The sequence below is a fragment of the Anser brachyrhynchus genome (genome assembly GCF_964034855.1).
Source record: "Anser brachyrhynchus genome assembly, chromosome: 4".
In the NCBI taxonomy this organism is placed as follows: Eukaryota; Metazoa; Chordata; class Aves; order Anseriformes; family Anatidae; genus Anser; species Anser brachyrhynchus.
Window position 1 is genome coordinate 15,978,476 of NC_137698.1, and position 12,809 is coordinate 15,991,284.

General features: G+C 43.8%; 1 protein-coding gene across 1 annotated transcript in view; it reads right to left on the reverse strand.

The window, feature by feature from the left end:
* Positions 1 to 656: 656 nt before the first annotated feature.
* Positions 657 to 12,809, reverse strand: part of SCARB2 (scavenger receptor class B member 2) — a 30,889-nt gene continuing 18,736 nt past the window's right edge. The window contains exons 11-13 of the mRNA XM_080589233.1: positions 12,306 to 12,464; positions 9,746 to 10,220; positions 657 to 1,315 (exon numbers count right to left, since the gene is read on the reverse strand). Of these exons, the coding sequence (XP_080445359.1) occupies positions 10,182 to 10,220; positions 12,306 to 12,464 (198 nt within the window). The 3' untranslated portion in view covers positions 657 to 1,315; positions 9,746 to 10,181. The remainder of the gene's footprint in view (positions 1,316 to 9,745; positions 10,221 to 12,305; positions 12,465 to 12,809) is intronic.

Sequence of the window (12,809 nt, forward strand, 5' to 3'; positions counted from 1 at the left end):
TAGGGGTCAGGGTTTCCCTGCGGGGAGCTAAAATCCTCCGGACTTTCCCTAAATAGTATGCTCTTTCCAGCCACTGGCCAGGGAAGGAGGGGAATACCACAAAAACGTGGAGGTGACTAACTCCAGCAACATGGCTGGCGTCCTGTGTGTGGCAAGAGCAACTTCTGAGTGAAAACAGAGCAAAGAAAGTTCCCAAAGTGTTTTCACTGAGTGCTTCTTTCCAGGCTGGCCACCCAAATAACAACATTTGAGGCAGGGGCGCAGAGAAGAGGGGACAGTTTCTGCTCGCGATGTGAAATTGCTCCAGAAATGACCGTCTCCAGAAAGTGGCAATGAGTCCCTCCTTCCCTGGTGCGTGCTTGCAGTCCACGAGGCAACAGGCAGGTAAATGTCCTAGCGACGTCCTGTTCCTTGGCCAAGGCTTAGGATACTGATTTGTTAAACTCAGGCCTTCTGCTGAGGCAAAGTCTGCCTCAGTGGAGCAGGCAAAGCTGCAACCGCAGTGCTGTGAGCACCATGGGCTGCAGTGAGTGCTTCTAGCTAATACAGATAATAAGTAATTGCAATTACCTTCAAACGTCCTGGTTGGAACCAGCTGCAGATGAACAAAATTGTTGAACAAAGCACCAGCTAGGCAAAAAAGCAACAAACCAAAACAATGGAAAAAACAATACCTCTATTTAGAAGAAAATAATACATTTTAAAATATGTTTTGCTATCTAGATCCAATGGAAATACTTCCCAATTAGAATATCCCTTTCGCCACGGGAAAAATACTTTTGTAATTTCTGAAAACAAGTTTCCACTTGGCAAGTAAAAAACTGTTACAGCTTTTCAAGGCCCTACACATACCTTAATACGGAGGTGTGCTTTTATCCTGAACAATAAACGTAACCGCCAAATCTGCATTCATATTAAACTACACAGCTGAGAACCGTGACACAAACACCAGAGAAAAAAGAACACCGTTTTTGTGCCTTCCACCGTCATGACAAATGTTGTGTTTTGTTTTGTTTTCTTCGTTTTTTTCAAGTTGAAGGGAAAAAAATCCAAATCTTAAGGATAAATGTAACACTAACATGCAATAGGATTGTGTGCAGAGTTAGAACAGTTACGAGGTCTGTACGTAAAAGCATTTCCAGTCACTGGATTCCTTCTCCCCAATAACTACAGATACTTAAAACGTTTCACGCGATATTTTGGATTAGTCGTACAAATCAGTTCTGTGGAAAGACCAATGACATTAATAGTAAACAGTCAGTGCATACTGGTAGTAAGCAGCGCGCAATACTTTACAGAAAAAACAATACTAGGCCTACAGGATGATTCAAAGATCATAAATCCAATTTCTTTAAGTGATTTATTCTTTATTGACGGCGCCGGATGCACGGGGGATCTTTCCGCCTATCGTGCATCCCGAAGTGAAAAGCCGTCCCAAATTTATACATCACAGTGATTAATATTTTATTAACGCCTATACATATTCATTATCTAACCCCGCCTACTCTCGCTTCTCATGCTAATCAGTTTTTTGTGTCCTGCGCCTGCGCAGATCCTCTCAGTGGCCTTGGGCAGGGGTCGTCGAGCTGTGGTCGGTGGTCTCAGAGAGGAAGGCCATAAGTCTTCCTCACAGTGTACTTTTCACCCTTGGTCAGGATTCTGCTGAATTAGCTTTCTTCCTAACCGCAAGGACTGTTTTTTCTTCGAATCTTCTGCTCATTATTTTCTTATCTTGGATTCCAATGTCTTGTTCGAGATATATTGCCCGTATGTCCTATTTTGAGATACATTGTCCGTACATCTGCTTCCTGCCCTACACCTAATGTTCTGTTCTCCTTTAATAGTTTCATTCTTAACCCTTTCTTATCTGGAATCGCCTCAGCTTCCCTAATCAATCCCCCCTTTTCTTTTCCCCATGCAAATTCTTTTGCAGTGCATGCCCTTATCATTAGCAGTATCGCAGTGACATACATACAAATATTCCTACTACCAATAACATAACCAGATCAGTAAAAACTTGTTCTAACTATTGAAAGTTGGGTAACCATGAGGTTAACTTATTCCATATTTCCTCAAAGCCCCATGAAATGTTATCCTTACTAATCTTATACAGAACCTTTGTTTGTTTCTATATTTCCGCTATGTCAGTAGAGACCTTTCCGAATACAAAAATTCTTCTTCCCAGCCTCTACAATATGTATCCCTCAATACCTTGCCATGTACTTTCGTCAGGGAAGCTAATATTGCCATTCGTTGTAACAATTTCCAATTCCAAACAAGTATTACAAAAGACAATATTAAACTTATACCAACTAACATCAATAGAACAATAATTGGGTGACACAATGTGTTCAAAATCCCAGTTGCAGTTGGCGACCATCCAAAGAGTTTGTCCCACCAGCTATGATTTGTGTCTTGTTTTACTCTTTGCAAAACTCTGTTTATTTCTTTTGTATCATGGTGGACAGTGATTAAAGTCTTCTCTCCATCTTCCTGAATGCCTTTTAAAATTTTGATCAGGTCTTGGTGTTTAAGTAATTGCTTCACTAGCGTGAGGTTCATCCCAATAGGTGTGGGTAATAACTTGTGATACATTGTGTTGTTGGACTTGATCAACTGGTGGGATACCACTGGTGCTGAATATAAAAAATCACACCCGATGATTCTAACAAAGTTACAAATACAAAAGTTAGAATGATTTTTGCTAGGTAGAGTTATGTTTTCCTTATCTACTTCTACAAAAGCACAAGCAGTTCTTAAACACACACAGCCTTGACCAATATATACAAGCACAGTCTTTTGACTAGTATTTGGATGAATTTCAAAGTGGCAAACACCTTGCTCAGTGTCAAGACAGACATCCTGAGCATCAATTGTGTTGCTCTCACAAATAAATCCTTGTTGTTCCCGGGTAGCACATGATTCTAGATTCACAGACTGCCATTTCCCGTTCTTCATCCGGGCCCAGGTTCTATGCTCCGAAGGATAGAGCACTGTTTCGTCATGATTTAATCCAGAGTCCACCAAGATTGGAACTTCTTTTCAAAATCATTGGCATTGTCCCAAACAATCTTTCGGACTTCAGCCGGAAAAATGCCTTCACTTCCTTCCCTAATGATCAAGGTAGCCGTTGCCTGCATCCATAACTGTACCTGTATACAACTAAGAGCTAAAGATACATTATCTTGCGCCATACTAAGTGCATCTATTATTAGTCTGTGGTCCTGGTCTTCAGCCTTTTCCCATATTGGTAACACCTTTGAAACTTGCCATTGGCTAGTTCCCAATGCCAGTAAGGATGATTGCAGGGGCTGTTTTAGTTTTGTGTTCCAGATTGTTGTTGGCCTGTGTTCCTTACTACATATGGGAAGAAAGGAGAACAGGCTGGTTGAACTGCTGAGATGTTAATCTGTATTAGCAATTCAACACGCTTGAGAAATGATCACCATTTGTTCGCCAAATAACCACAACAGCTAACTTTCCATTAATGCTCTTATCCTCTGTGGTTACGGCTTCAGACCAAGGCCACCCACCATTCTCTATCATCATAGAAGCACCTTCCAATTCTTGAATCACAATTACAACTATAAGCCACAGAAATAAAACAATTCTGTTAACTAAATTTCTGCTAGCTACATTACTAAATACTCCTGACCATAGTGTCTTCATTTTGCTTGACTGAACTTTAGTTTCAGTTCACCGTCACCCAGCGTTACTTTCCAGGGGGCTTTTGGAGCTTTCTTCACTCTCGAATAATGGATCCAGGCCGTTTGCTCCTTAATCTTGATGGCGGTATGTGTTGTCAGCAGCACCTGGTATAGTCCCGTCCACTTTTCTTCCAAAGGCCGACCTGCAAATGCTTTTACATACACATAATCCCCAGGTTTAAAGGGGTGGATTGGTTGGTCCAGCCCTCTAGCCCTGGTTCCTGAGACAACTTTAGATATTTGATCCAACTGTTTTTGGAGTCCTATTAAATAATTATACAAGTATCCCGACCCCAGTTGCGTCAGGTCCTCCCCGCTGAACAAAAACTGATAGGGTCTTCCGTATAATATTTCAAAAGGGCTTAGATTTTCCTTTGTCTGTGGTTTTACTCTAATTCTAAGTAAAGCCAAAGGGAGAGACTGAGGCCATGATAAATTAGTCTCTTGTCCTATTTTGGCTATTTGTTGTTTGATTAGATGATTCATCTTTTCCACTTGTCCGCTTGCCTGTGGTCTGTAAGGGGTATGGAGTTGCCAGTCTACCCCTAAGACCTTACTTACTTCTTGAACTATTTGCGCACAAAAATGAGAGCCTCTATCTGAGGACATTGCTGCCGGAATTCCGAAACGCGGTATTATCTCATTCAGTAAAACCTTAACCACTTCTCTTGCCTTGTTGGTTCGACAGGGAAAAGCCTCCGGCCACCCGGAAAAAGTATCTGTCAAAACCAACAAGTATCGATACCCCCCTTTTCTTGGCAGTTCTGAAAAATCTATCTGCCATTGTTGTCCTGGATAGTTTCCTTTACTGATTATTCCGAACTTTACCCTATTTTCTGTATTAGGGTTATGATGCAAACAAATACTGCATTGCTGGGTTACTTGTTTTACCGTAGTATACAGATTTCTTCCCACCAAGACTCGACTCAGATTTTTATATAAGGTGTCTGCTCCCCAATGAGTCTTATTATGTTCTGCCATGACCGTAGGCCATATTAAATTAGAGGGTAGTACAACCCTATTATCTTTCAGGTATACCCATCCATCACTCCTTGCTTTTCCTCCCAGGTCCCCAATTAACTTTTGATCTTCCTGTGTGTACCTAGGTTCCTGTCCTTCACCTAAAGTTTGTATTTTACCGTCTGGTATTAAAGTGAGCGCTTCTGCCTCAGCCAATCCGGCCACCCTTTTTGCTTCTTGGTCAGCCAATCGGTTCCCTACCTCGAAGTCAGCGGTTCCTTTTTGGTGTCCCCGGCAATGTATAACAGCCACCTTCTCTGGGTGCTTTACCGCTTCCAACAACTTCAAAATCTCCTCAGCATATTTTATTTGTTTTCCTTGGGCCGTTAATAATCCTCGTTCCTTCCAGATAGCCCCATGTGCATGCACCACACCAAATGCATACTTAGAGTCTGTCCAGATATTTACTTTCTTTCCTGCTGCTAGTTCCAATGCCCGCGTAAGGGCAACTATTTCTGCTTTCTGAGCAGACGTCCCAGGGGGTAATGGTTTCGACTCAATTACCTGTTGAGTGGTCGTCACCGCATACCCTGCTTTGCGTTGTCCTTGTTTCACAAAGCTGCTTCCATCAGTATACCATGATTCGTCCGCGTCTTCCAAGGGCTCCTCCTTGAGATCTGGTCGGCTAGAATACACAGTTTCCATAGTTTCGATACAATCGTGGACCACTGGCTCGTCAGGAGCGTTACTAAGGAAAGAAGCTGGGTTCACAATGTTAGTAACCACAATTTCTACGTCATCTTGCTCCACCAGTATTGCTTGGTATTTTAAAAATCTTTGAGGGGATAACCAGTGTGCCCCTTTCTGCTCCAAGACTGCCGAGACAGTGTGTGATACCAGCACGGTTATCTTCTGTCCCACAGTGAACTTCCGAGCCTCCTGTATATTCATGATGACAGCGGCCACCGCTCGAAGGCAACCCGGCCAACCTTTACTTACTTCATCCAGTTGTTTAGAGAAGTAGGCCACAGCTCTCCTGTAGGGGCCCAGCTTCTGTGCCAGCACCCCCAGAGCCATCCCTTGTCTCTCATAGGAGTACAACCAAAAGGGTTTAGACAAGTCCGGTAGACCCAAAGCTGGTGCTCGTATTAACTCCAATTTAAGCTTCTTAAAGGCAGCCCGTGCTTCCCCCGTCCAGACCAATTTTGATTGGTTATTCTTGATGAGGTCATATAGGGGTTTTACAATTAGTCCATAATTATTAATCCATAGACGGCACCAACCTGTCATCCCTAGAAAAGTTCGTAATTCCTTAATGGTCTGTGGTTCTGGGGTACGGCAGATAGTTTCTTTCCGTTCTGTTCCTAACTCCCTTTGTCCCCCTGAAATCTCAAACCCCAAGTAAGTTACACGTGACTGAATCAGCTGAGCCTTCTGTTGAGAGACTCGATACCCATTCAAACCCAGAAAATTAAGGAGACTTATCGTCCATTGCATGCAGCTGCTCCTATTCTCAGTGGCTATCAAAAGGTCATCAACGTATTGCAGCAGAACTCCTTCGGTGTTTGGGGCCTCCCAAACCTCAAGCTCTTTTGCTAGTTGATTCCCAAAAATCGTGGGGCTGTTTTTGAATCCCTGCGGCAATATGGTCCAGGTCAATTGAGCCTTTCGTCCTGAGTCTGGATTTTTCCCATTCAAAAGCAAAAAGCTTCTGACTTTCTAGGGCTAAAGTCAGGCAGAAGAAGGCATCTTTTAAATCCAGTACGGTAAACCAAACTAAATTATCTTTTAATTTAGTCAGTAATGTGTACGGGTTGGCTACCACAGGGTGTATATCTTCAGTGATCTTATTTATAGCTCTTAAATCCTGCACTAATCTATAGTTCTTCCCATCTGGCTTCTTAATTGGTAGTATAGGAGTATTATATTCAGATTCACACTCAACCAGCAGTCCATGTTTTAAAAACTTATCCACTATCCCCTTAATTCCTTTCCTGTCTTCTAATCTTAGGGGATATTGCTTAATCTTAACTGGCCTTTCCCCTGGCTTTAATCTCACCACTATCGGGGCTGCATTTTTGGCTCGCCCAGGGATGTCAGTAGCCCAGACTCCTGGGTAAACTTGGTCTAAAATCTCCGAAGGTACTTTACCGATGGGGTCTGCTTGTATCAGCATTAAGCTTAGCGCGGTTATCAGCTTTTCTTCTCTCACCTTTAACCCCACCTTCCCTTTTTCAAAGACAATTTCCGCTTCTAATTGTTCTAGTAAATCTCGCCCCAGCAAAGACTTCGGGGATCCTGGTAAATATAAAAACCTATGTATTGCCATCTGTTTCCCTAACTTATATTTTAAAGGCCTTAGGAAAAAGGCTTTCTCGTGCTGGCCTGTAGCTCCTATCACCGTCACAAAATCCTCATCCTCTGGTATCAATTTCTGGTTTAACACAGAATAAGTCGCTCCTGTGTCAATTAAAAACTCCACTTCCTGTCCTGATTTCCCTAGCTTAATTTTAACCAGCGGATCTGCTAGGGTAGAATCCCCCGGTCCACTTCATTGGTCGGGAGATACACTAGCTACCATCAACCTGTTCTTCTCCCATTGTTTCGGACATTCCCTTCTCCAATGACCCACTTCCCTACAATATGCACACTGATTCGGTCTCAGGGGAGGCTTTACTGACCTTCCCCTTATCCCATTCCCTCTTCCTTTTCCCCGAAAAGGTTCTTCTTGCCTCTGTAAGGCCGCAACAGTTGCCGCAGCAATAGCCCTACCCAGCCTTTGTTTCTCATTCCCTTCTCGATTCCTAAATACCCTCCATGCCTCTTCCACCAGCCTTTCTAAATCTCTCACATCCGGCTCCTTCATTTTCTGAAGCTTCCGCCTTATATCGTCCGCAGACTGACCCAAGAACAGTGATACTAGCTGGACTTTACCTTCCTCAGAAGAGGGGTCTATCGTTGTAAATTTTTGCATTGCTGTCCTTAGTCAATCGAGAAATTCTGACGGGGTCTCAGTTTGCCCCTGTTTTATGGTATATAACCTAGACCAGTTTACAGACTTTGGTATCGCACTTTCCAAGGCGATCCTAATCCATTCCTGATATCTTTTTAATAACCTATAATCACCCTCATCATTATAGTCCCAGTTTGGGTCCACTCTGGGCACATATACCTCCACAGTTCCAGGTAAAATTCCTGACGTTACCTGGGTCTGTACTTGAGTTTGTGCATTCTTAATTACCAGTTGCTTTTCCGTTTCCGATAATGCTGCCAGCATTATCTCTATATCTTTCCAATCGGGATCTAAATTCTTTACAATCAGCTCAAACCTCCGGGCCACTGATTCTGGATCATCCCGGTATCCTTTCACAGCTTCCTTCCATGAATCTAACTCAGCAGTTGTGAAAGGTACTTTTATCCGAGCTGGTCCGTTAGCCCCCATAGCCTGTCGTAACGGGGCTTGAATAATGGGCCCGACCTTACTTCAGGTTCGAGCCGTGATCGGGGTAAAGTCTCCATTCCCCCAACTCTCATTTTTCTTATCTATTCTGCCGTTTCCTGGGCTCGCCCCCAAGCCTCGTTCTATTATCTGGGGCGGGAGGACATAATCCTCCATTCTCTCCTCTGACTCATTCAATTTCAAACATCTCTGCCCGATACTGCACGCCGAACAACATCTTTTCATTTTTCCTGCCCCTTCCTTCTTCATATCCTTTTCTATTGCCAGGATCAAAGGATCCTGTGGGGCTAAGTTAATTCCACACTCCTTCTGCCATTCCAGGTGGTTTCTCAAAGTGAAAAACATATCTGCGTATGACACCTCATCCCACTTTCCTTCTCTCCTTAGAAACAACATTAACTGTAGTAAAGTATTATAATTTAAGGTTCCATTCAGTGGCCATTTCCCTCACAATCCAACTTATAAAGTGGCCACCATTGATTACAATATTTTATCAACGTTTTCTTATTTTCAGTTCCACCGGGGGATCCCCCTATATCTTTCCAATGACTCAAGATACATCCCAACGGGCTTTTCTTTGGAATCCCACTACTCTGCTGCCCCCCCATGTTACAGTTCAGAATGTTTCTTGTTACACAATACAAGCCGGCAGCTTTCCACAATAACACCAAGATCCTAGTAACGTTATAAAGAGTATAATCAAAATCCCAAAGACAATAGCCAAGGTCAAGTTCCACATTTAAACACAACGTAATACCAACCTCGCATGCAAAGGTTATTTGTTTCCCAACAGCAACTGAGTGCTTTCCAAAAAACCAAATGCCGTCTTGCAGAAAACTTTTACTTTCCGACTTACAGACGACCCCAACTGACCGGTCAACCAAATAAACCAAAATAAAGAATATAATCACTTACAATGATGGGGTCCGTGTCTGCCTCCGCAGTGATCCGTTGAGTCGAGGAGTCCCTCCGGGAAATCCCGGGGGTACCCTAGGGAGTCCTGTTCCCAGCGGGTCCTGCGGTCCGACAGAGAAGAAGTCCCATCTGGGGTGCCAGATTGATTCAAAGATCATAAATCCAATTTCTTTAAGTGATTTATTCTTTATTGACGGCGCCGGATGCACGGGGGATCTTTCCGCCTATCGTGCATCCCGAAGTGAAAAGCCGTCCCAAATTTATACATCACAGTGATTAATATTTTATTAACGCCTATACATATTCATTATCTAACCCCGCCTACTCTCGCTTCTCATGCTAATCAGTTTTTTGTGTCCTGCGCCTGCGCAGATCCTCTCAGTGGCCTTGGGCAGGGGTCGTCGAGCTGTGGTCGGTGGTCTCAGAGAGGAAGGCCATAAGTCTTCCTCACAGTGTACTTTTCACCCTTGGTCAGGATTCTGCTGAATTAGCTTTCTTCCTAACCGCAAGGACTGTTTTTTCTTCGAATCTTCTGCTCATTATTTTCTTATCTTGGATTCCAATGTCTTGTTCGAGATATATTGCCCGTATGTCCTATTTTGAGATACATTGTCCGTACATCTGCTTCCTGCCCTACACCTAATGTTCTGTTCTCCTTTAATAGTTTCATTCTTAACCCTTTCTTATCTGGAATCGCCTCAGCTTCCCTAATCAAGGAAAAATGACAGGTCTTCCTGGGTGATACGGGTGTCTTTACAAGGGTACGTTGCAGCCCACGCTCCTAAGGCCATTTGCAAAATTTACCCCTGTCATTTCTGTGATGAATCAGGCCTTTTTTCTTTTCACTGATATAGTGGTTATGATCGTCTATGGGTGTCAGTGCAGGGACAAGAGAGTGCAGAGCTGAAAAAGCAGGATCTTGAGCAGTTTTAAAATGTAGTTTTAAAGTTGTAACTTAGCTGGTAAGAAAAGTCTCCTTCCTTGATGACAGTCCAGATTCTCTTCCATCTCTATACCACAAAAACTTACACTTGACACGATTGTTTCTCCACGGTGGACAACGGTGGGTAGTGGTAGTTGCTATTAGGTCAGCTCTAATAATTTATTCTCCAAGCTCACATGTTAAAGAAAATCTACTACTATGTCCTGATGAGTGGGGACCTTTCTTCTTCAGTACTCTGCAAGAAAGAAATTTTAACACAGGAAAGTTAAATGTGGCATATCACAGAGCTTCCACGGTGGGGAAGCTGGATTTCTGAAACTCCAGGCAGGAAAGGAAAAAGCTCGTCTCCTACTTCTACGTGCAGTTTCATGGAGGAGAACCACCGCTGTGCTGGGGAGGTGCTGGAGGGTGGACGGCAGCTTTGGCAGGGGCTGGCACTGGGGTACAAAGAGCTGTCCCAGATTTGCTTACTCCAGGGGATGGAGAGGATTGGGGCGAGTGGAAGGGCCAGAATGTTCTCCTTGCTCCCACTGGAGGGCAGGATGCTGCCTTCTCTAAGGACAGTGAGTGAGGTGAAGCAGGGATTAGGCCTACCAAGATCATGCTTTGCATGCCAGTTGGGCCAGAGAAGGCTCACACTGCAGGATTCACGGTGTGAACAGTGGGTAATGGGCAAGAAATACAGCGAGACACATCCTGCAGAGAAAGCAGTCCTCCTGGAAGCTGGGAGATATGAGGCAGTGATGGGGAAAGTCGTTGATTAGTAGGATATTAAGGATGCAAAATAAATGGGAAGGCTCAGGCCGCATCTTTGCAGGGCTGTGGAGCAAGTTGGGAAAGCGATGAAAGGGAGGAGGGAATCTGTGTATCTGGAGGTGTGGTGTGCTCAGTTCTGGGCACTGTCTCACTGAACTGTCAGGGACATCCCCCAGCCAGAGGGATTTCAGCAAGGACTCAGCATGGCAGATGTGCTCATTCACAGGCAAAGAAAAGGCCTGATTGCTCGGTTCCCCGTAGCACATTCCAGATGATGAAAGACCATAACCACCCTGGTGGGAGGCGCATCGCAAACAGACCTGTAACTGGCTGAGTTACTCTTACGTCTGCAGGAAAAGCAACAAAAGTAACAGAGAAATCATGAAATTGAGGTGTCACTTGGTCATTTTAATCACTGTGTAGCATCCAGGAACATGCAAGAGGGCTGGTATGAAGCCAGCACATAGGGAGGGGAAGGAATGGCTGGGACAGGGGCCTCAGGCAATGGGACAGTTTTGATTTTCTAGTTGAGCCTGCCAGAAATATGGGCAAAAGAAAAAGGAAGAAAGGAACAAGGAAAAAGGACGAGGATCTGCTGTAAAGGAACCTGAAGTATGGTCCTGAGAACCCCTGCTCATGAAATGCTTCCTGGGTGCCCAGAGAGAACTGCAAGAGTGAAGCAAGCGAGACAGAGATCAGTTCTTCAAAGCTCGAGGAAGGAAGGCTGAGGACTCTCCGCTACTGCTGCCACCACCATCACACCCCTAACCAGCACTGGGTCCCACGGACTAAGATGAAGCACAGACACAGCGCAGCTGGGAGCTCTGGAAGTAGGCATAATGGTGCTTTCTCAAGTGGTTTTAAGAAGGTACTTAGCCAACATCATACAAGCAAGACCACACTAAGACGACAGCAGCTACAGGGAGAAAACAGCCAACTAGAGTACCCAGTTTGTCTCATCTGAACCCTACTGCCTTAACTGTCAGGGTGAAGTTTGAGTTTTCAGCATTGCTAACTAACAGCCTTAATGCCAGCATGTCATTTTGTGACAGAACTTTTCATAAATAGATGTACAAACTAGCATTGTCTGGATAAAACTATCTGCGTGCTGTTGTCTGTAAAAGTCATCTGTTCTTTGGTCATGAATTTGCATAGCGATTCAGAAAAATAATCAACCGGTGTTAAGGCAATTGTTTCTATTGAGAACACTGTCCAATTGCCTGTGATTTAATGCCCAGCAAATACGGTGAACTTTTTACATCTTACCCTTCGGGGTCCTCTAGACAGGCTGATTTTTTATTTTTTTACTACTATCAGCAAGGGAGTTAGGCACAGAAGATAGGACCTGCCTTACCACGTTTCGTATATTAGCTGCATTCCTTTGTTTTCATGCATTTATTCTGAGTCTATTAAAACTTCCCCTCCCTAGAAAGGTCATTTTAAACAAAAACAACACATAAAAATGTTTGTGTACAAAAAGATACTGAAGAAATAAAATCAACCAAAAGAAAATCAAACACAGACTAACACACAGTAAGCAAAGTTGAATTCATATGCTACTTACCTCTTCACTTATTCCCCTGGACCTGCACACGAGCACAGTAAAAACAATCCCAAAAACAATTCCGATAGCCATGATTACAAAGGGGATTCCAGTTACAACACTAGCTTCCAGCAAGACGTGCTTGAGTTTGCTGGCAGATGCTTCATCAATCAGAACACTCTGGAGCAGAGAAAGACGAAGAAAGAAGAAAGACTGATTTCTGTTCGTCTTTATATTAGGCCATTTTACTTTTGTGAGGTGTAGGGTAACAACAGTTCCACAGTTCTCCACCTCTGCTTCATTGCTTCTTGATATACCTTCCCTCTAAGAATCCTTAGCTCTCCTTCTGTAGCCGGAGGGATAATCTGCTCTGCATTTCTAAAGGAAGTAGTGACTCTGAATGCTCAGTTTAGGAAAGCAATAATATAGACCTGGAGTAATGGCATGAATCATCAAAGCTAGTGTTTCCTGAATCCAGTGAAGGCAGTGATCCAACTACAGCACAGACTGTGCTACTACTGCATT